Below are 20,244 nucleotides of genomic sequence, written 5' to 3'. Positions count from 1 at the left end.
AGTTTGTATCAGCCAAAACAGTCAAAGATCCAGAGTTCTTGCTTAAGGTCAGAGCGTGAAGCCTTAGACTACAGTGTTCCCTGGGAATTACGCCTGAAAAGAGAATTCACAATTTGGTTTTTGTGTACGAGACATCAGAATCTCTGAAAAGAAGATTACAGTCCTACTGCATCAGAGTAACGGGCTGTTCCTCAGTGGCCAACCTGATGCCTATGGAAAGCCCCCAAGCAGGACATGAGCGCAATAGCACATTCCCAGCTGAATTACAGTGGAGGATGTCTTTTTGCCAGTTACTTTTTAGATCTCTATGAAGTACTATAACTATTTAACAAATGTAAAAGGTAATCCTGCAGTCCAGCTAAGATGGTTGTCAGTATATTGGAACTTACACCAGTGTAAGTAGTTGGGATACTATGCTTCCTCAAAAGCGACACACACACACACACTCTTAGATCCTGCCTCTTTTCCAAAGAATTACAGCAGGTAACAACAATAAAACAACAGTATAAAAACAAAACCAATTAAACTGCCATCATAATAAACACACTTAACATAAGGAGCTAGAAAATCTATCAAGCTGCAAAAGCAGCAGTCCATAAGTCCGAAAACAAGATGGAGATAAATGGGAACAGCACTGACATACCCATAGCAACATAGCAGTGTGGAAAAAATGACAGCTGCTCCCATAGTGTGTCTAAGCAACTATGATGGCACAAACCAGTCATTAACAATGTCCCATAACCCGTGCATCAATGAACATACACCGATAGGAACACCACCACGATGACATCACAAATCTCATCAGTATCTTTTCTCCCACATAGTGCCTTGGAAATTCAGCACCTGCCCCCAGCATAGCTAATGCCAAAGCCCAGTGCTCAGAAGGGCAGCAACCAATGCCTGTAGCCACAAACATCTGTGTGAGGGAAGCCAGAGTTCTCTGGCAACCCAAACCCAGCCAGCTCCAGAACCACCCATTTACTAGAACAACAAACAAGGCTGAACAGGAACGGAAGGAGTCATAACGATCCGGCAGACCAAGAGTTCAGTGTTTAATAGGCTGGCGCATAAAACGTATGGGCCACAGGACTCCCAGAAGAAGGGTCTGAGTCCTGATGTGGTAGCTATGATTCCACCCAAGCAGTACCAACAACGGCGCCCACAGTCTGTATTTGTGTCTGTGAAATGGAAACAAACATGTTGCAAGGGAGGCAACTTCAAGGCTCCTGATTTCCTTTCTTGGGGTTCTTGATGTTTAAGCAGGACTTGGACTGGGCAGCCCATCAAATAGAGGATGTCCTCAAATAGAGGACTGCTCTCTGACAGCCCTGCAAATAGAAGCCTGTGCTCTGTAGAGTAGGACACGTGGCCACCCTAAGGCCAGGACGGAAGGGATCTTCCGTTGAGATGTAGCTCAGTGAAAAAGCATAGGCCTTTTATGCAACATAGCAACAGTGACAGATGATCTTTTTGGTCTCACACTTGCTATGAATTCTCAGGGAAAAAACTGGGGAGAGACATCCACACCTCTAATTTATCCACCATACCTTGTTCTCCATCTCCCTCCTCTCCAACAACAATGCTAGATCCCCTACACCAGAAGAAATTGCATTGCCGGAGTCAGGAGGACAGCAAGCTGCACGGTGCCCCAGCTGTACAGCCTTTCCGGTGCACCATTGGCATGGTATAGTGACCACTCTCCCATTGTGGGTTCTCCTCCCATCATTGAGACAGGAGTAACAAGCGTGTACAAGAGGCCATCGACTACCATCAGCACAACAGGGACGGTCATGCTTCTTACTGCATAGCATCATTTGAAGAAAAAGGTCTGACAGTATCACAGAGGATCACAGAACCCTTCTATTGTCAGCCGTTTGGCCTTGCAGGGCCCCTGGGCCTGAGAGAGCTGCGTGACAGACAGAGGTGCAACAGGTGCAGCTGCACATCCCAGTGTGGCACATCCACGCTGGGTAAGGAGGCTACACCAGTTACGATGGGACAAAGCAGGCCTTTGCTTGATACGCCGCATACAGGCAGGCATCCTGTTTTTTTTTCTTGATAAAGTACAGGCTGGTGGTGCTGCTGGTGGGAACAACCCTTACTGGAAATGCAGCATGCAAGCTGGGGAGGCTCATCTCTTCCTTTGGGACCAAAATCGCCCCTCCCTGCCCAGCTAGGACACTTAGGGGGGAAATGCCACTGGCACAGAAGCCCTGCTGGAAAAAACAACCAACCCACAACAAAATGGCGGAGTTGGCATTCTCCTGGTCGCTGTTGCATGCCTCGCTTATGGCCTGCAGGGCGCTGGGTGCGGCCTTCTCTCCTGGCATGCTGGATGGCTCTTGTTGTCAGAGAGGAGCTGACAGACAGAGAGAGAGAGAGATGGGGGTGATAATGAGCAAGGGGTGGCAGCAGTTGCCACAGCTCCCTTTGGGGCTCCTTAGGCAAGTCCGCTTGTATTCGGCATGTGCGCCATTGCCTACCAGCCCGCTTTCCTTGGCAGTCGGTTTCCCCTGACGAATGAAATGAGAGTCTTTCTGGCTGCACCTTGATTTCCACCCTGGAAGTTCTAATGCGGATCGGTTAACTTCGGCCCGGGCTCAGTGGGGAATTACGGCGCGCGATCCACACATCTGGTTCAGGTTTCGGAGTTTGAGGCACCTCTCCCCCCCCCCCGCAACCCCCCCTCCCCTTTCCCCATAGCGTAACTCGGACGCGGGATTCTCGCTTCTCTCACGCGCTGGCACTGCCCCGCATACATCAAGCAAACAGGGCTCCTCACGAGCCTATCTACCCGAGAGAGCTGCCAGGGAAGGCGGCAGGCCGGCAGGCGCGAGTGGCACTGGGCGTGATGGGGGGGGGGAGGGAGGATTTAAGGACAGCCTCCTTCCTCCATCGCCGCTTCTTTGCAGCGGTCATGGATGTTTACAAAGCGCAGGTGCCCACGCTGATGTAACAACGTGGGTTTGGTGGAATGAAATCAATCATGATTTGCAACCTCAGCGGCAAGTGCGCAGTTATCAACACCCCCCCCCCCCCGGCAGCCTACCCCGCACCCCACACTCCGTATCATTGGGTTCCCCGGGAAGCCCTCTCGCTCGCCTGCTTTTCGCGCGTCCCTGCCGGCACCAGCGCCGCTGCCTCGACAGCGCGGAGCCGGGGAGGCTCGGGTAGCCTCCCGCCCTTCCCTCGCCCCTCCCTTTCCCCGAGAGAGGGAGAGGGAGGCGATCAGGCGCTAACTTCGGGAGTTTCCTTTGATTCCCTTGTATGGCAGAGCTCATCCCCCACGGCACTCGGCGGCTCCGGCGCTTTGCCGGCCCTCTCGGGCTGAGACGACTCCCCCCCCCATCCTCGCTCTCCCCCAATCCCAGCGAAAGCAAGACGGACACCTCCCCCTCCACAACTCCCCCCCGCTCTCGCCTCCCCCCCTCCCGTTCCCCCTGCAATCAGGGGAATAAATCAGGAAAGGAAACGCGCCCGCGCTCACACTCACACACAGCACGCAGACGCGCGCGCACGGTGAGCCGAGGTCTGTTGCAAAAGTGTCCCTGATGGCGGCGGATCAGATGAAGCAGAAGCTGCCGCTGGAGTAGCTGCCTCTCCCTCTCTCTCTCTCTCTCTCTCTCTCCCTCCTCTCGATTCCTCTCCCCTTCCCCCTCTCCACCCACAGATCTCGATCGCTTCCCTCCTCATCTCCTCCCAGCCACCCCCAGCGAGCTTGCTTCTGTACGCTGCCTGTGGCTTGCGGAGGAGGAGCGGCTGCTTTTCTTTTCTGGGTCTTTTCCCTGATCTCCCCCCCCCCCCCAAAAAAAAACTTTATCATCGCCATCGCCACCGCCGCCACCGTTATTCTCATTTTCTCCGCCACTTGCGGGCAAGGGGCATCGATCTTCGACCAGGAAGATGGCTGCTGGCTGGTGGCTCTTCTTTAGCCTGACACTTTTCCAGACCTTGGTGATGAACCTCTCCGCAGAGGGGCCCTTCCCTTCTCCCGCCACGTAAGTCCCACCTGGGTCCGGCAGGGCTTTTCTTGCGTGGTAGGAGGGGAACCGGGAAGGGTGGAGGCGATTTCGTCTGGCGACGGGGAGCGGGGAGGAGGCGGAGTGTGCCAGGGGCTGGCGGCGCAACTGAATCCTTGAGCTCGCTGCAAATAAAGCGAGGATAAATAATCCCGGGTTTGGGGAAAGCAGCCATTGGAAGACTAGTGCAGGGTCTGGTTGATCTGGGGACTGTTTTTGGGAGGCCTGCGCCTCCAATACGTGCTGGAGCCCAGTCCTGCACTTTGGAATCCGAGGATAGCCTTGATAGCAATCAACAGCATCTCTAAATAGACCTTCCCCGGGCAGCTTCAGCCGTGCTGAGAGGAAAGTTTCTAGTTACATTCCCACCCTTGTGACTTGAGTGGCTATTTTAGCCCAATGGAGATTAAAAAATAAAATAAAATAATGGAAAGGCTTTGGTATATATATATATGTGTTATTGTTATCCCCCCCCCCCAAACGGCCCTTAAGCATGGTTTCGCAAAGTCACATTTCTCAGTTAGTTTCTAATGCATATCTCTTGCAACTGGGATGCTTTCCAGTGTGCAACACGAATGTTTTGACAGCTCCAGGATTTGTTTTATGTGTGTGTGGTTTTGCGTGCGTCCACGCATGTGCGAAACCAGAGCTGTGGTGAGGTGTTGTTTTTACTGTGCTAAAAAGCGACATAAGCTAGCTGAGCATCTTAACTGTATCATCCCGGTACATGCTTAGGTGATCCACAGTTTAAGAGATCGCAGAATGTTGCTAATTACGCCTGGATTTGCTTTCTGTTGCTGTTTTGCATGGATGCAGGATAGCATCTTGAAAGCAGCAGACAGTTATTAGCATAAAACTTGCCCAGAGCAGGGCAAGGTTCACTCACATCAAGAAATGAAGGCAGAAAGGATAAAAAATAAATAGCCTAATATCCGAGGCTTGGCCAAGGGACTGTGAACTGGAGTTAAAATAACAATTTGGGTGAACAACATTTGTTGGTTTGGAAGCACTTTAGTTTTTAAATAGGTGGCTGTTGTCATCAAGTATTTTAATGTGAATAACTCACTGTAACACATCTTATGGAGGGACACACACATACAAGGTAGCAGTTTGTATCATTTGGAGAATATAAAATATACTGTCTTAGTTCAGTTGGTACAGAAAGAAGGATTCACAATAATTATCATTAGTTCAGTTTGCTAATTAGCTACTTGGCTAATGAGAGTCAGTTCTCCGTGCTTTTTTCCTATAGTGTAACCTCAAATGGCTACAAAAAGAAAGTTAAGGCAGAACCTTGCAAAGGAGGTCTTGCTTTTTCAGAAGGGCTAAATGAACCCTTGCTTGAGCTGCTGGACAACATGCCTTCATTGCATTTCCTTAAGCTGGAGCTCCTGAAGTTTGCTCATCGGCATTTTGAGGCAAAAGCAATAACTGCCCCCAAATTGTAATACTTGAAATACCTCCTTTTGTTTGATTAATTGGAAGGGTTAGTTTTTTTAATTTGCCTACTGGACTGAGGCAGCCCGTCATTCACTATTGATCACCTCAAACTTTGATTGGACACCTACTGTAAAGGAATATAGATCTTGTAGAGAATGAATAGGTGTCTAAGTCAGGCTAAAGACTGTTATTACTTGGCAACTGCATTTATGATTAGAGATACCAATAATGAGAGTAAGGATAGGAGACACAATTGGGATAAGCTGCTGTGAGATAGGGAGCTAGGAATGTGTGCTGTGTGTTCAGAAGCAAAGGGGCTTGGTATACAGTTTCCTACCCAGTTGCTTCCTTGAATGGAAATGAACTGCTATAGAGGCTATCCATAACATGAGCTGTTCTTTATAAGACTATCCTGTAAGAATATTGCTTCATTTTGAAAAGCAGAGAATTGAGAATTCAGTTAGGGAATAAGCCACCACGATAGTTGAAAGATGTGAAAAGAAGAGAAAATAGCTGGTGCTGCAAGAAGATGGGTTAGATTGCTGTGTAATAATAACAAGTTTAATTTTATTCTCATCTTGTATAGGATGGAAACACAGATAATCAAATTCAGGGTGCTTACCAAGTAAATTAAATGTAGGAGAAATGAGAGACCAATAAATTTATCAAACCAAATTCTGATGAGTGGCTATGATAGAGCTGGTTCCACATAATATTTCCTGTAACTAGAAATTTACACACACACACACACACACACTTGATCTTTTAATCACATTTGGGAAAGGGACTTCATTTATTTAGACTTCCAAAATCATCTACAGTTTATTGTGTTGAAGCATTTAGGGAAAAAAAAATCTAAATATCCAGGAATAGATATTTAATAATAAACAGCTCTTTAGAACTGGGCACTTTTTTTTAACCTCTTTGCCTTATGTATATAGATAAACATTCTTTTTAAAATGTTTACTTCATGGCTACAAAGATATATTCAAACACATTTTAAAGAAGAAAATATTTTGTCAACATCCATTTGATCAAAATTGCAGGAATCTGTCTGTGTCAATGGTAATTTTTCAGGTACTGTGATTTATGATCTTTTTTAAATCACTTACTGACGTTTTTACCATACATAGCATGGCATTCTTGTGTTTCTATAGACATAATATGTGGACAACTCTATACAGTGTGAACTTGTCTGATTACTAGAATGACATGCAAACTGAACTTTGAGATGCTACATATGTAACTACAGAAGAATTGTTCTATTATGTATCCTTAAATGTATATACACTGAAGAGCCCACTGCTTGTGTTATGTTAAAGAAAAAGATTTTGAAATTGGAAGGAATGTACTATCATATTTATTTCAAAAGATATTATGCTCAGTTATGTTATTGTTTCATGGTTTTAAAACAAAAAGAAAATCTTTAACTTAGAGTATTAATTTGAATGTTTTGTCCAAGCACTAACGAGAATTCCCAATTCATGGAACATGCCACACTGAATTATTTGAATTTCCATTGATACCTTGTGTCTCTGTGTGCGAGGGGGAGGGGCGGTTAAACCTATTATCATGCATATTTAATACTATTTTTCATTGTTTATGTATTGCATTTAAGGAATTGATTTGAAAATGAGAAGGAGGCATATCTTGTTGCTTTCAATTTTCAGGATCCATTCAAAATAAAAACAGTTTAAAAATGCCCCTTTTGAAAATAGGTAGATCTGTTCCCACATCCATAAGAAATATATAGTGAAAAGGAGTATAGTTTTGGAAGCATTTAGTTATTCGCAAGGATTTTACACTCCATTTGCTATATTACGATTACTCATGTGTCAGTAAGAAATAAGCAATCTACCCTTCTGGGGAATTTTAGCTCAAGGAGGTGGTATTGTATTATTATCTATACAATATGCTCAACATCAAAGAAAGTGCTGGCAGTTGGGATAAATACACCAGCAATACTGTATCCTTGCAGCATGATACTAACTACTTTACTCAGAGGTAAAGATCCCTGCATTTAATAAGACTTACTCTGTAGTAAATGTGCTTAGGCCTGAATGGTTAATTGTGTGCCTGAAATATAATTGTCTGATACTGTTGTTATGAAATGTTGAATAGCAGCATATCTTAGGCTATGAAAGGTATTTCAAATACTTTAAAACAGGCTTTCGTAGACAGTAAATTGTGGAACACCTGTGCATTTAATAACTTGCTCACATGGTTTGTCTTGTGGACATAATCCCTTACTGTAACAAGTATTCATGGACAGAGCCTTCATGAAAATTGAAGGAAGGCTGAGGAACCAGAAGATGTAACATATTTGCAGTTGTGTATACAGTGCCATCTCCTGTTTCCCCCCCTCCATCAACCTGTGCTAACTGCCACTTGTAACTTGCATCATAGGAAGCAAAAAACCAACGGTGGTTAAAATCTGACCATTCATGAAGGTACAGTTGGGTGCATCATGTGTCAATCAGGAACTTGACTTTGTGTTGGGCTCCAGCCCTGTTGCTTTGTATGTGTGATATGGAAAAATGTTCAGATGTGTTGACTGAGCACTATGTTTATTTTTAGGGAAATGACAAAGGAAAGGTGAGCATTAGAATTTTTGCATCTTCCTTTATGCTGTGTGGTTTTTTCTCAATACTACTATAGCTGGTAAATTTAATATTGCAAAATATTTAACATAATAAAGTTTTGCCACTGAGGTAATCTTCCATTGAAATGCATAAATACTGCTAAGAAGGGAAAAGAGCTGATACATTCCTGAAGTAAATCTTCGGGTGCCCAGACAACCAGTTGGTTGGGAAATTCCAAATCCAACTTCCTCTGGAAATACATTATATTGCTAAAGTATTTTGTCATGTCTTGATTTTTATATTGCTGCTATGTCTAGAATTCCTCTGCTTATATCCTACCAGATTCTTCCATGGAAGGATTTAGTAGCTCCAAAGTACTAAAGCTTAGAGATGCTACCTTTTCCTTCTTTCAAATAACCCTAAGTCCTTGTTTGCCTAATATGAGAAGATTTGTTTTTGGTCATTAAGACAGTGGGAAAAAGTCTCTGAATATTTTGCTTTCAAGGGATTTTATTAAAATGTTATCTGATCAATCCTTAACAAGAAACATATAGTAATTTTGGATCATTCTAAAGCTAGCCCCAAGAACCTTCTAACTGGGGTGGGCATATTCCAGTTCCCCAAATCTAGGCAGCCTAATTATTACATAATTACATAATTCTTACATAATATGAAAAATTCCCAGTTATGCAAACCACGTGGTAGGTTGGGAAAGGGTTAAGCATTTCTGCCTCCCACTGCTTTCCCACTGCAAATCATCTTTCAAACTGCTATTTAATTTGATTTACTTTATTATTACATTTAAATGCCCACCTTTTTTCCTCTTGCAAGGAACCCAAGGTGGCTTACATGGTCCTCCTCGTTTACATTTTATCCTCACAACAACCCTGTGAGGTAGGTTAGCCTAAGAGCTGTTGACTGGCCCAAAATCACCCAATGGGCTTCATGGCCAAGTAGGGACTTGAACCCAGATCTCCTGAGTTCCAGTCCAACACTCTAAGCACTACACCGCACTGGCTGTCTTCATAGCAGGGATGCACAACCTGTCCCCCCAGGAGTGTGCTGCCCCCACTGCCAAATTCCTTGCATTGGTTTTCATGCCACCTGTACTCTCCACTCCCTCCCTGAGAGATTCTCATAGAGATGCCTCTTTCCCCAGTACTGCCAGCAGCAAGGAAAGACCAAACTGTATCAGGATCGCTGGGGAGTGTACATGCATGTGTATGTGTGTGTGCACGCTTGTGTGCAACCCCAGATTCCCAAGCCAGCATCACATGTAACCCTTGGGGCCAAAAAGATTGTGAACCTCTGCTTTATAGGAAAACAACAGATGGTTGGGTTTTCCTTGCATTACATGAAAAGTATGTATTTGAACTCTCAAAAGTTAAATAAATATTAAGACAGTTATATATTCTGAGAAGTCTAAGGCTGCAATCCGGTGTACACGTTTCTGGGAATAAGCCCCACTCAACACATTGGACCGTATGTTGAGTAAACGTGCGTAGGATTGTGCTGTTACTTTATTAAACTAACTCTCAACTCACTTGCAAAGGCTGCAGTATCCTTCATAATCTGGCCTTTTTTATGCAGGGAAATGCCTTGCTATATTCCTCACTGTATGTAGTTTTGTGCTTTCGTGTGTGTGTGTGTGTGTGTGAGAGAGAGAGAGAGAGAGAGAGAGAGAGTCTGACTTAACATTTCTAGGTGACATTTTCATTTCTGACTGATACGGACACCTGTGTAAAGAATAATTAAAGGCGCAATCCTACGGCTGCTAGACAGCATCTAGACAGCTATAGGATTTTTCAGTTTCTGGGAACTGAGCTTGGAGCCAATGCTCCAAGCTTGGTTCCCAGAAACCTGACTCCCTGCACCCTCCCCAACCACCTCATAGATGGCGCGGTTTGCCCCTGGCTCCGTGCTCGCAACTGCAGTGTGGAGCAGCTGAAAAGGGGGCCTTCCCAGGAGCGGGGAGGGGACTGTGGAAGCACCGTTACGATACTTCCTATGCACCATCCAGCCTCCCCCCTGCTCCAAGGCACCCTGACTGGACAGCTGAAACTAGCCATCTAGCCGCAAATGCAGGGCAGCCGGAGCACGGATGAGAAGATCTCCTCCGCACTCCGCCCACCCTATATTGGATAGTTGGCTGCCTCAGAGTTCGGAGTAGCCAGCTATCCCCATAGGATTGTGCCCTAAGTTACTAAGATTTATGCAAACTTTCCCCTAGACCTTTTAGAACCTAAACTATTATTCTTCCTCATTCACCATACTTTAATGTTGGCAGTTAGGAGTATTATGGGGGAGGGGAGATTATGGGTGAAAATGGGATTAGGAGTTAAAAGGAGGTTAGCGGAAAGCATAGAACTGGCTCAAGACATTTTTCGGCCTGAGGTGAAGGACAACATGCCCCTATTCAGAAGATGACTTGACTGACAGTTGAATGTTACTTCAGTGCTGGAGACCTGGACAGTGTCTCCCACTTCACCTGAGGAAGGCAGGCTATTTTAGGGGGCCCAGGGCAAGCCACATGGCACACAGAGCTCTGTCATTCAACACCTCACTGCCCTCTCTCAGTTCCCCAGCATCGCCTGCTTGAGGGAGCTGCCTCGCCCAGCCTAATGGTGAAGCCAGCCCTGGGAAAGCATGAAGTTGGCAACTAAATTGGAAACTCACAAGAGGGGTCTCTCCCTGCCCTCTTTGCAGACGATTCAGCATGGATCCAGGGAGCTTAGCTTCTTCTAACTCCAACTGAAAACCCTTGCCAAGACTAAGCTGAACATTTATAAAACCTTTCCTGCAAAACTGGCAGTGGCATTACTACCTTAGGATAATTGTTCAGGGGTAAAACAAAGATTGACCATTATTAAGCACATTTGCCCCTAAGAAAGCAGGTTGGGAGTCTGTGGAACAAAGATCAGCAACAGACTTGCAGGCTCTATGCAGTGTTTACAATTTTACCTGTTGCATCCCTGGTTCTCTGTGACAGAAATGTAGCAGATACTCACCATAGAGATTTTAAAAAAGGCAAGAGTGAGACATGGTTTAGTTGAAGGTTGACGTGGTATGGACATATGATGCTTTGCTGGGACAAAAGTGCAGTGCATATGTGTTTGCATGCAGGTCAATGAAGCATGAGGCTCCTGCATGCAGTTGAGCACTTTTTTGGGCCAGGATGGATTCTGAGATGGTGCACTTGAGCTATGTTTTCCTTTGTTGTGACCTCAGGTAGGTAGGAGTGTGTGTGTGTTAGTATTTCTGGCCTGCAATCCAAAACAGCCATTGAGACCAAGTGACCAAATGAAGTGGCCATAGTAAGTAATACCTTCTATTGCAGCATTTTAAAGCAGAATTCTGTGGCTCAAACTACACATGGTTGTTTCATGATTTAGAGAAATTGCAGGCAGGGGACTGAAAAGCTGATTGCAACAGGGGCACCAGGAGAGGAGTGATTAACACTTTTCTTCAATCTGTTTTTACAAGGAGACCCCTCCCCCCCCCCCGAAGAAATTGCCTAATTTCCTCCCATGGTTGGGAAACAACAGGAAGCAAAAGTAGGAATAAATGGACAGTTTTCACAACGGAGGGCTGTAAGAAGTGTGGCCTCCCAAGGATCCTTAATGGGACTGTGTAAAGGAAGGCAGGGGGCAACGTGATTCTTCCCAACCATGTTGTAGCACGCTGCCACCCCCTCCTCAGCCCCACACCTGAGACTTGGAGGAGCCCTCCCCCTGGGCTCAAGAAGCACGGGTCAAACCAGCTTCTCCCAGCAATCTGAGCTCAGATCAACCAAACAACTTGGTAAAACTGACCAGATTTACACTGGATTCAGTACTGACCCCAGTGGGAAATTAGCAGCACGGATCTTTGAGGTAGATAGTTTATTTACAACTGCGGAAAAGGGGATGGGGAAAGAGTACAGTATTAGGAAAGGGACAAGAATTCCACAATAGTGCAAACAGTTGGAAATCCAGTGCAGACAAAAGAACACACTAACTGGTCATAAGGGTCCTTTCAGTCATAAGCTGCATCAAACCTGAACACCTCCTCCTCTGGATTGGAGGGATAACAAGGGGCATTGGGCTAGGAGCCCTCCCCACATTTATACCAGATCCTGGCCTGACTTGAGCACTCTCCCCCTTCCTTTCCAGAGAGGGTTTGAAGAAAGGGTGGCATGATTCACACCTTCCCAGCTGCAGCCACTCTATCCTCCTTTGGCCTCGGTGGTTTATGATCTTGAGGCTGTAGATAAGCAGCCCCAAACTGGAAAAGCTAAAGGCTTGAGACTGAAGAGGCCCAGCTTCCCCTCCAGGTGTCACAAGGAGCATCTCTACACCAGCCTAAAACCCTGCATTTAAAATGGGGCTCCCTGCTTCCATTTTAAATGCAGGATCACAATGGACTCCCTTTACACATGCTTCGTTCTCCCTCCTTCTCCCCCTTATTTGAGTCTTCAATATGTTCCATTGGTCTAGCTCCTCTTCTTGTGCCTTTTCCTTTTTCACAGAGGGAACTCAAGTGGAACACAAGTGGGGCAATTTGAAAGCTCATTATCTGTGATCTATTTAAAAACGGAATAAAGGTCATTTAGTGCGGGAGACGCCCTGGAGGTTCACGATGTCATCTAAAGGGCCTGCAAACGTCCGTGAGTGAGCAATCTCAATAGCAGGATAAAAGTTCCATGTGAAGGAGCCCAAAGTTTCAGTGCCAGTGTCCTCCGTTCTCAGGCCTCTTACTGATCAGCAATCTTTTATTCTATGCCATAAAACAATAAACCCCCCAGACAGGGAAAGAACATGGAGGCACTCTGGTTCTTTACAGTGCTTTTTAACCTGTTTGTAAATGATCTGGAGTTGGGGGTACGCAGTGAGGTAGCCATATTTGTGAATGACACCATATTATTCAAGATGGTAAAAACAAAAAGGGATTGTGACAGTTTCCAAAAGGAGAGCTCCAAAATCCTTTGCATTAAAATGGTAGTTGTGGTTCTGTGTAAGTGAGTGTAAATTGATGCACATTGGTGGGAGAGGGAATCCTCATTTCACATATACACTGATGAGGTCTGAGTTGGTGGTGACTGAGCAAGAAATGATCTTGGGTGTGTGGGGCTTAATGATAATGTTGACCCAGTGTGTTGCAGCTGTGAAAAAGGCAAATTTCATGGTAAGGATAAAAAAAATGGCCAATATCGTATTGCCTTTATACAAATCTAGGGTGTGACCACACTTGGAATACGGTGTACAGTTCTGATGACCATAGTTCTAAAAGGATATTGTAAAGTTATAAAATTCAGAAAAGAGCATCCAGAATAATCAAGGGGATGGAGCAACTCCTATACAAGGAGAACTTACAATGTTTGCAGTGCCTTTAGTTTAGAAAAAAAGCGAGTAAGTGCAGTGGGTGAGCTGGAGTGGGGAGGTGAGACAGAAGAGGTGTATAAAATTATGCTTGGTGTGGAGAAAGTGGTTAGAGAGAATTTTTCCTGTCTCATAATACTAGAAACGGGGTCATCCCATGAAGCTGAATGGTGGGAGATTCAGGATTTATAAAAGGAAGTGAAGTACTTCTTTGCACAGCACATAGTTAAACGAGGAAATTCACTACTACAAGTTGTGGTTACCAGCTTAGACAAATTCATGGAAGATAAAGCTATCAGTGGCTGCTAATCATGATGGCTATTTACTACTTCCAGTATCAGAGTCAGCATGCTTTTAGAATACCAGTTTCTGGGGGGAAACAGCAGAGGAAGGCTGTTGTGTTTGTGTCTTGCCTGTGGGCTTCCCATTAGCATCTGGCTGGCCACTGTAGGAAACAGGATGCTGGTGGTCTGTGCTTGGTCTGATCCAGCAGGCTGTTCTTACCTTCCTAGCAGTTCATCACACCTTCCCACAGCACCGCAGCTACAATCAGCTATCAGCCCCTCACTGCATTTCCCTAAAAATCAACGCACCAGGAGACTGGAAAACAGTCGACTGCACTGAAAGGTATAAACTACTCTAACTCCCCCTTTCCCCAGCAACATGGGAATAACAGCACTGGGCTATTTTGTAGGGCTACTGTAACTCACACTCACTTAGCCACAGCATCCCCCCCCCCCTTTATGGGTATAATGCTGGTATTATTTGTATTAGCATTGGCAAGATAATAACCTACTGTAAGGCAGTAGATTATTTCCTTTAAAAATGTCTTAAATCAGTGATGGCTGGATGGGGGCAAAACCAGAACTCAGTACAGATATTTTTATAGGAACCAATGAACTAGAGGGCAGGTAGAGTGCATTGTCACACTCCCCCAAGTTAAGAAGTCACTTTTATCTTGTTAGGAATTGTGGATTCCTTTCCAAATCCTACTGTTGTTCCTTGAGCGCGTAATCCAAAAATGAAAGGGAATGGTTGTCTCAGGTTAACTGATAGTGTGAACATGCCCAAATGAAAGGAAATTCTGCAGAAATTACTGTCCCACTGGCACCTTGCGCTATCAACATGATCAGCATAGAGAGACATGTAGCTGATGCAACTCTTATCTGTTAGCCCTGTATTTGGAGCGGGGATGCTTTGTTTTTCAGATGATTGTCTGTGTGCTGAAAAGGTATCAGGCCCCCATTTCCAGAATTTATGACCTTAATAAAGAGTTGTTCTTATTGAACTCCTTTCTGCTGTGTTCTATCAAAGTCTCTGAACGTCAGTCTAAAAAGATTAGAGGAGTTGGATTTTGCATATAAAGTGCCAGCTGGCCACCCCTTTTTAAGTCCAATCTAAATGAATTCACACAATCCTCATTTTGAAGTAGGGGACTTCATCTCCAATCTCCCCTCTGCACTGTCAGCTCTTCTTTAGGCAGGCTAAAGTCTCAGAATTTTAATAATTTGTTGTTGAAGTGAATGGCATGAGAGCAAGTTTTGATTCTGGAATGCTTAATTTTGTTGTCCTTCCCCCCCTAGAAAACTGTCAACTATATTCCTTGGCTTAGATGACTATCTCTTTCCAGGGATGGGTGAAATAAACAGGAGCTGGATTTTGCTTGCTTCTTGCATAATTTTCGCTATTTATTTACAAAGATTCTAATGAGTTTATGAAAGAGATTGACGTTATATGGCATCAACAAATCAGCAAGCTTTTGCAGTTAATTACAGTAATCCCGTTGCCCGTTTTTGAAGCTGCACATGAAAAATGCTTGGGATGAGTGCTTATAAATATTGTTAGAAGGAATACCTTTTTCTGATACCTTCCCTTCCCCCCACTTTGTGTAGTCAACATCTTGCTAATGAGTATTGGCTGTGATAAGTTACAGCTTTTCTAAATATTGATTTGGGCCTTTTTCCTAATGAAGATTTAATGTGGGGAAAATCACCATTGTGAGGAACAAGGTTGTAAGTGGCAATCCCTTTTTTGTGTACATGGGTGTAATGAAGTCAGTGGGCCTTCACACATGCGCCTGATTCATTTTGCCTCTGGATGGAATTTACTCTCATCTCCCTGGCTGGAGAGAATCTTGTCCTGCTCCCACCCCTAGCTGAAGAAGTGGGCAATCTCTGGTCCAGAGGCCGATACCACTGAGTATCACTTGTCCTAGCCACTTAGTTATTGTTTGGCTTTAAATATAGGAAACAGAAGCCAATTTTAGTAGTAGTTCCATACATGTGCTTTGTGTCATTTGAGGCGCTAATCTGTGGTTGTTTCTGAAAAGGGTGGTACCAGAGGTTTAAATAGAGTCCTGTTGCTAGGGGACAGTGCCATGAGGCTGGGCCTGCTGGATCAGAGGGAAGAACCCAGTTGGTGGCTTTTTCAAATACTGAGCTTCTATTTTTCATTTGACTAAACTTTTTCTTGAGGAAAGAACTTGACTATCCTGGATTGTCTTCTCCAGACAGTATAAGAGCTTTGATTGTTTCTGACTGTACTCACCAAATACTACTTCAGAGTCGCCTTTTATTTGTTGCCTGAGAACATGGTCTAGCCGTGATCTTTCCTGAGTGTGTGTGTTTGTGTGTGGGAAGTCTGATTCATCTGCCTCATATACACAGTAGAAGCTTTTTATAGATCAAGTGAAATGATGCTTTAATACCTGCTTCTCTGTTAAGGATAATTCAAGGCCTGGGGAATTAGGACTGTTAATCCTCGCAATCTATTTGGTAGTTGTAGGCAGATTTCAAAATTAAGGCTAATTACACTTAAACGTACAGAGGAGTCAGCAGAAATTGACAGCACATACCTTGAGAAAGGCAAATGCTGGCCGTGTACGCTGGTTCAGTCCCACGCAGTTGTGAACCTGAATGCAACCCATCAGCCCAGGCAGGCAGCAAAACCAGGAAGGTTATCAAATCCCTGGGGAGTTGCCATACATGGCTGGTATTCAGCCATCACCTTTCTTTACTCCATTGCCCCTCTCTATAAGTTTGCCATGCTTTGCTTTTGCAATGTCAACAAAAGGCATCATCTCCTAAAATCAGGGAAAGCCTTAATACGTAGTAGTTAAGGAGGATCTGACAAGAAATGTTGCAATAATGGAATGTGTGTCTAGACCATGGCCAAACTGTATGGATCAGTTGCCACCAATTACCTTTTCCTCATCCTTGAACTTGGATCTCAGCAATGTGTGTGTGTGTGTGTGTGTGTGTGAAATGATGGTAGCAGTTTCACACATTCAGGTTATCAGGTGAACTTCAATAATCATGAGCCATAGGTACCAGATGTGTGTGTGGCCTTGGATGCTAAGTGCTGAGCCAGGAAGCATGAGTGAGGTGCTGCTGCTGTAATGTTTGAAAAGGGAGCTCACACATTCCCACAAGAGAGATGGCATTTTTTCCTGAGGCAATGGGATACTTGTAGCTCTCCTCAAGGAATGCAGCTCCACCCTAAACTTTCCTCTTGGCGGTAGAACTCAGAAGTAGCTGTTCCCTGTAGCTTCCTAGAGCTACATTTGTGGCTGCCTTCACACTGAAGAAAACCTCCGCAGCCCACCTGTTCTGGAGCCCTTCCACATTTATCGCGGGCTCCCAGACAGCAACCATGTGACTGCTGAGAGGAGAAGCTTTTAATTTTCAAGATTCTATAGAACTTTCAACTTTCACTGTTTCAACAAAACAGTGTCATCTAGTGGCTGTTTTAATCGCATAACATTCCAAGTTAAAAAGATGGTTCATTGGTTCCGGATCTTTTTGAGATGAAATAGAATCATAGAATAGTAGGGTTGGAAGCGGCCTACAAGACCATTGAGTCAACTCCCTGCTCAATGCAGGAATCCAATAACCAGGAAATACTTCTGGATGTGCCCTGGAGGTTAATGATGTCATGAAAAAGACCCACAAACTTCCGTGATCTTAATAGCAGGATAAAAGCTCTGTGTGAAGGAGCCCTATATCTCCTCATTTTCACAGCTTAGTCTTCCTGAAGCCTGACCATCTCAACCTTACAGTGTCTTCTGAGGATGCATCCCTGGCAGATGTACAGTGAACTCATCTGATACAATAAACATGCCTGATTGTTAGGATTGGCTGTGGGCCACTTGTTGCACTATATTTATTTTAAATGTATCTCACTTTTCTGTCATTCAGTCTTCAAGGTAGCTTACAATATGAAAACAGCCAAGATCCAATTACAATAACAATTTGGCGAAATATGCAACAACAAATGGAAACATTACTGCAGATGAAAATTTAACAAAGAGTAGCTCAAGGGTTAAATGCACAGGCAAATAAAACAATTTTAACTTGGAGCCTAAACAATAGCAATATTGGCACTACTTAAATATGTCTGGGGAGGGCGTTCTATAAACAGGCCATTACCAAAGAAGAGGGAAGCAAGCCTTCTTTCCAGACACCACACACCTAACTTTTGAGGGCATCTGGAGCAGGATCTTCAAAGCATATTTTTAAAAATATATATCCCCCATGTACTTTCACTTTTGAATTATCTGCTTAGGCAACTAGTTGGATGGCACCATCCTTTATCAGATAGCAAATAATTGGTGCAGGGGTGGGCAACTTGTGGTCTTCCAGATGTTTTGACATACAATTCCCATCATCTCTCATCATTTGCTGTGTTGGCTAGGACTGATGGGAGTGATAGGCCAGAACATCTGGAGGGCCACAAGTTGTCCACCTCTGAATTAATGGAAACAATTTCTCCTTGCATTTTTCACCTCATGGGTGTCCTTGGTATTTGATACTTTGAACATGTTGTCCTATTTGTGACTCAGTCTCTAATTTGTGACTTGGTTCATTGAGTTAGGGCACAATCCTATGCATGTTTAGTTTAGGAAAAAAGTCCTACAACTCCCAGTATGCCCCAGCCAGCCATTCATGTAGTCTGTCTCAGTGGGGCTTCTAAGTAGACATGTATAGGATTGCACTGTGTTATAGAATGGTGCTTCCTAAATCACCAAATCAACATTCTCTAAAACAATTTGTTTAGCAAATATCCTTCTGCTTTTATTCAGCTCTATTTTCACCAGTACAGATATCTGCAATTGTGCAACAGTTTGGAGCAGTAATAAATCTGAACATACAATTCCTGGTAAGGCAAAGAAAGAATGCAGTTTAAGGGTGTATCCAGACAACATTTTCATTCCAATAGAAAAGCAACACTAGAAGATGGCAAAGTCTTCTAAACAGCATTCTATTGTTGCTGTTTAGGAAGGGAGCACATTAGCAATATTTTGCTTGCAGAAAGCCTCTAGTTTTATCTGTGGAATCTTCAGTTAGAGGGTCTAAGTCAGAGCTGGGCAGAAAGTAGATCAGGACCTACTGGTAGATTTCTGGGTCATTCGCAGCAGGTCAGCAATGGTTTCTGATTCCTAACAGCAACAACAAAAAGCCCCCCTCCCCAAATTAGGCTGCTTAGATGAAAGAAAGCTTGAGGGGAAAACCAGGAGTGGATTTTTGAATGACAGGACTGTGAGCTCACTTCTGGATCTGAAAACCAATTTCTGGGCTGAGCATATGTTCAGAGGCACTGTATTCCTTGATGATAACACTATATTGTGTCCCCTTCTTATAGCAACATTTTGCACCTGGCTTCTCCAGTTGGTGAACCTTTAGGTACAAGTAAAGAATTAAGTAGATCTCACAAGCCTGAAGCCTGCACACCCCTGATCTAAGTGAGTGGGAAAGAACTTTGCCTGCAAATCTAGAGAGCCACTACCTGTCAGAGTAGAGTGATAATACTGGCTAGATCATCCTTCCCCAAACTGGTGCCTTCCAGATTTTTGCATTACAATTCCCATCATCCCCAAGCCATCCATGCTGGTTTTGGGTTGTTACTATTGTTTGGTGTGAAAGTGTATTAAAGAGATCCAGGCCTTCTTGTTATTTCTTTGGCTTCGACTCAGCTCTCCTTGGACAAATTCCACAAAATTCAGGTCATTTTCCCAAATGATACTTCAAATTGGGGTTTTGCAATCCCCAATTCTGCAATTGAATTATATCAGCTAGAACAGAGCTTTCCAAACTTTTCGTGTTGGTGGCACACTTTTCAGACATGCATCATTTTGTGACACGGTAATTCAGTTTTACTAGCAAACCGGAGGTTAAACTAACCCGTTGTAAGAGATACGGACACATACATAAATTGTAATAATGAAATGTATGGGGATACAACATATCTCATGAAAACCTTTCATTTATATTTTTAAAAATATATGATTTGTAAGATAATAACATACATTGTAGTCATTTATGAGTAACAGTATGTAAATATGTGCAAGAATTTAAAAAAGTTGAATAACACCAGTAACTACTTACCATTTTAATGGGATGTATGAGGTTGATGGGATGAACACAGCTTTTCAAGTGGAATATTAGATAAAGATACTCGCATTTCGTCATCAAGCATTTTTAAGCTTCCACGTTTCAGTGTCCTTAACTTTGCCATTGTTGAAAATAAGTGGCAGAAATCAAATCATAAGTGCCACATGGTGGGTGGCTTGCTGTTTGCCACATTGGGTTTGGGAGAATGGCCTCCCTTCAGCCAGCAGCAGCTGGGTTGACTGGGTGACAGCCTGCAGCTGCTCTCGCCTGGGTGATTGGGAGCACACTGATTCTGAGGCTTCTGGCCTCCACTGAGCTCCGTTCCGACTGGCCAAGATGGTGGACAGCCCGCTCGGTGCAGTCCCAGTCCCAGGTGGCGTTTCTACCTGCGTGTTACTCTGGCCTGGCCGTGCGGCAGCACGGTGCAGAAGTCTGCGAAGGGCACGCCTGAAACCAC

At 44.3% G+C, this 20,244-nt stretch overlaps 1 protein-coding gene across 1 annotated transcript in view; it reads left to right on the top strand.

The window, feature by feature from the left end:
* The first annotated feature begins 3,448 nt into the window (after positions 1–3,448).
* CACNA2D1 (calcium voltage-gated channel auxiliary subunit alpha2delta 1) overlaps positions 3,449–20,244 on the top strand; it is a 555,905-nt gene continuing 539,109 nt past the window's right edge. Inside the window, exon 1 of the mRNA XM_084811840.1 lies at positions 3,449–3,998. Coding sequence (XP_084667966.1) covers positions 3,904–3,998 — 95 coding nt within the window. The 5' untranslated portion in view covers positions 3,449–3,903. The remainder of the gene's footprint in view (positions 3,999–20,244) is intronic.

This window comes from Heloderma suspectum, chromosome 7 (assembly GCF_057233095.1).
Source record: "Heloderma suspectum isolate Gila_16-S chromosome 7, 16-S_ref, whole genome shotgun sequence".
In the NCBI taxonomy this organism is placed as follows: Eukaryota; Metazoa; Chordata; class Lepidosauria; order Squamata; family Helodermatidae; genus Heloderma; species Heloderma suspectum.
The sequence above is the reverse complement of the archived record's forward strand: the minus strand, read 5'-3'. Positions and strand labels throughout refer to the sequence as shown.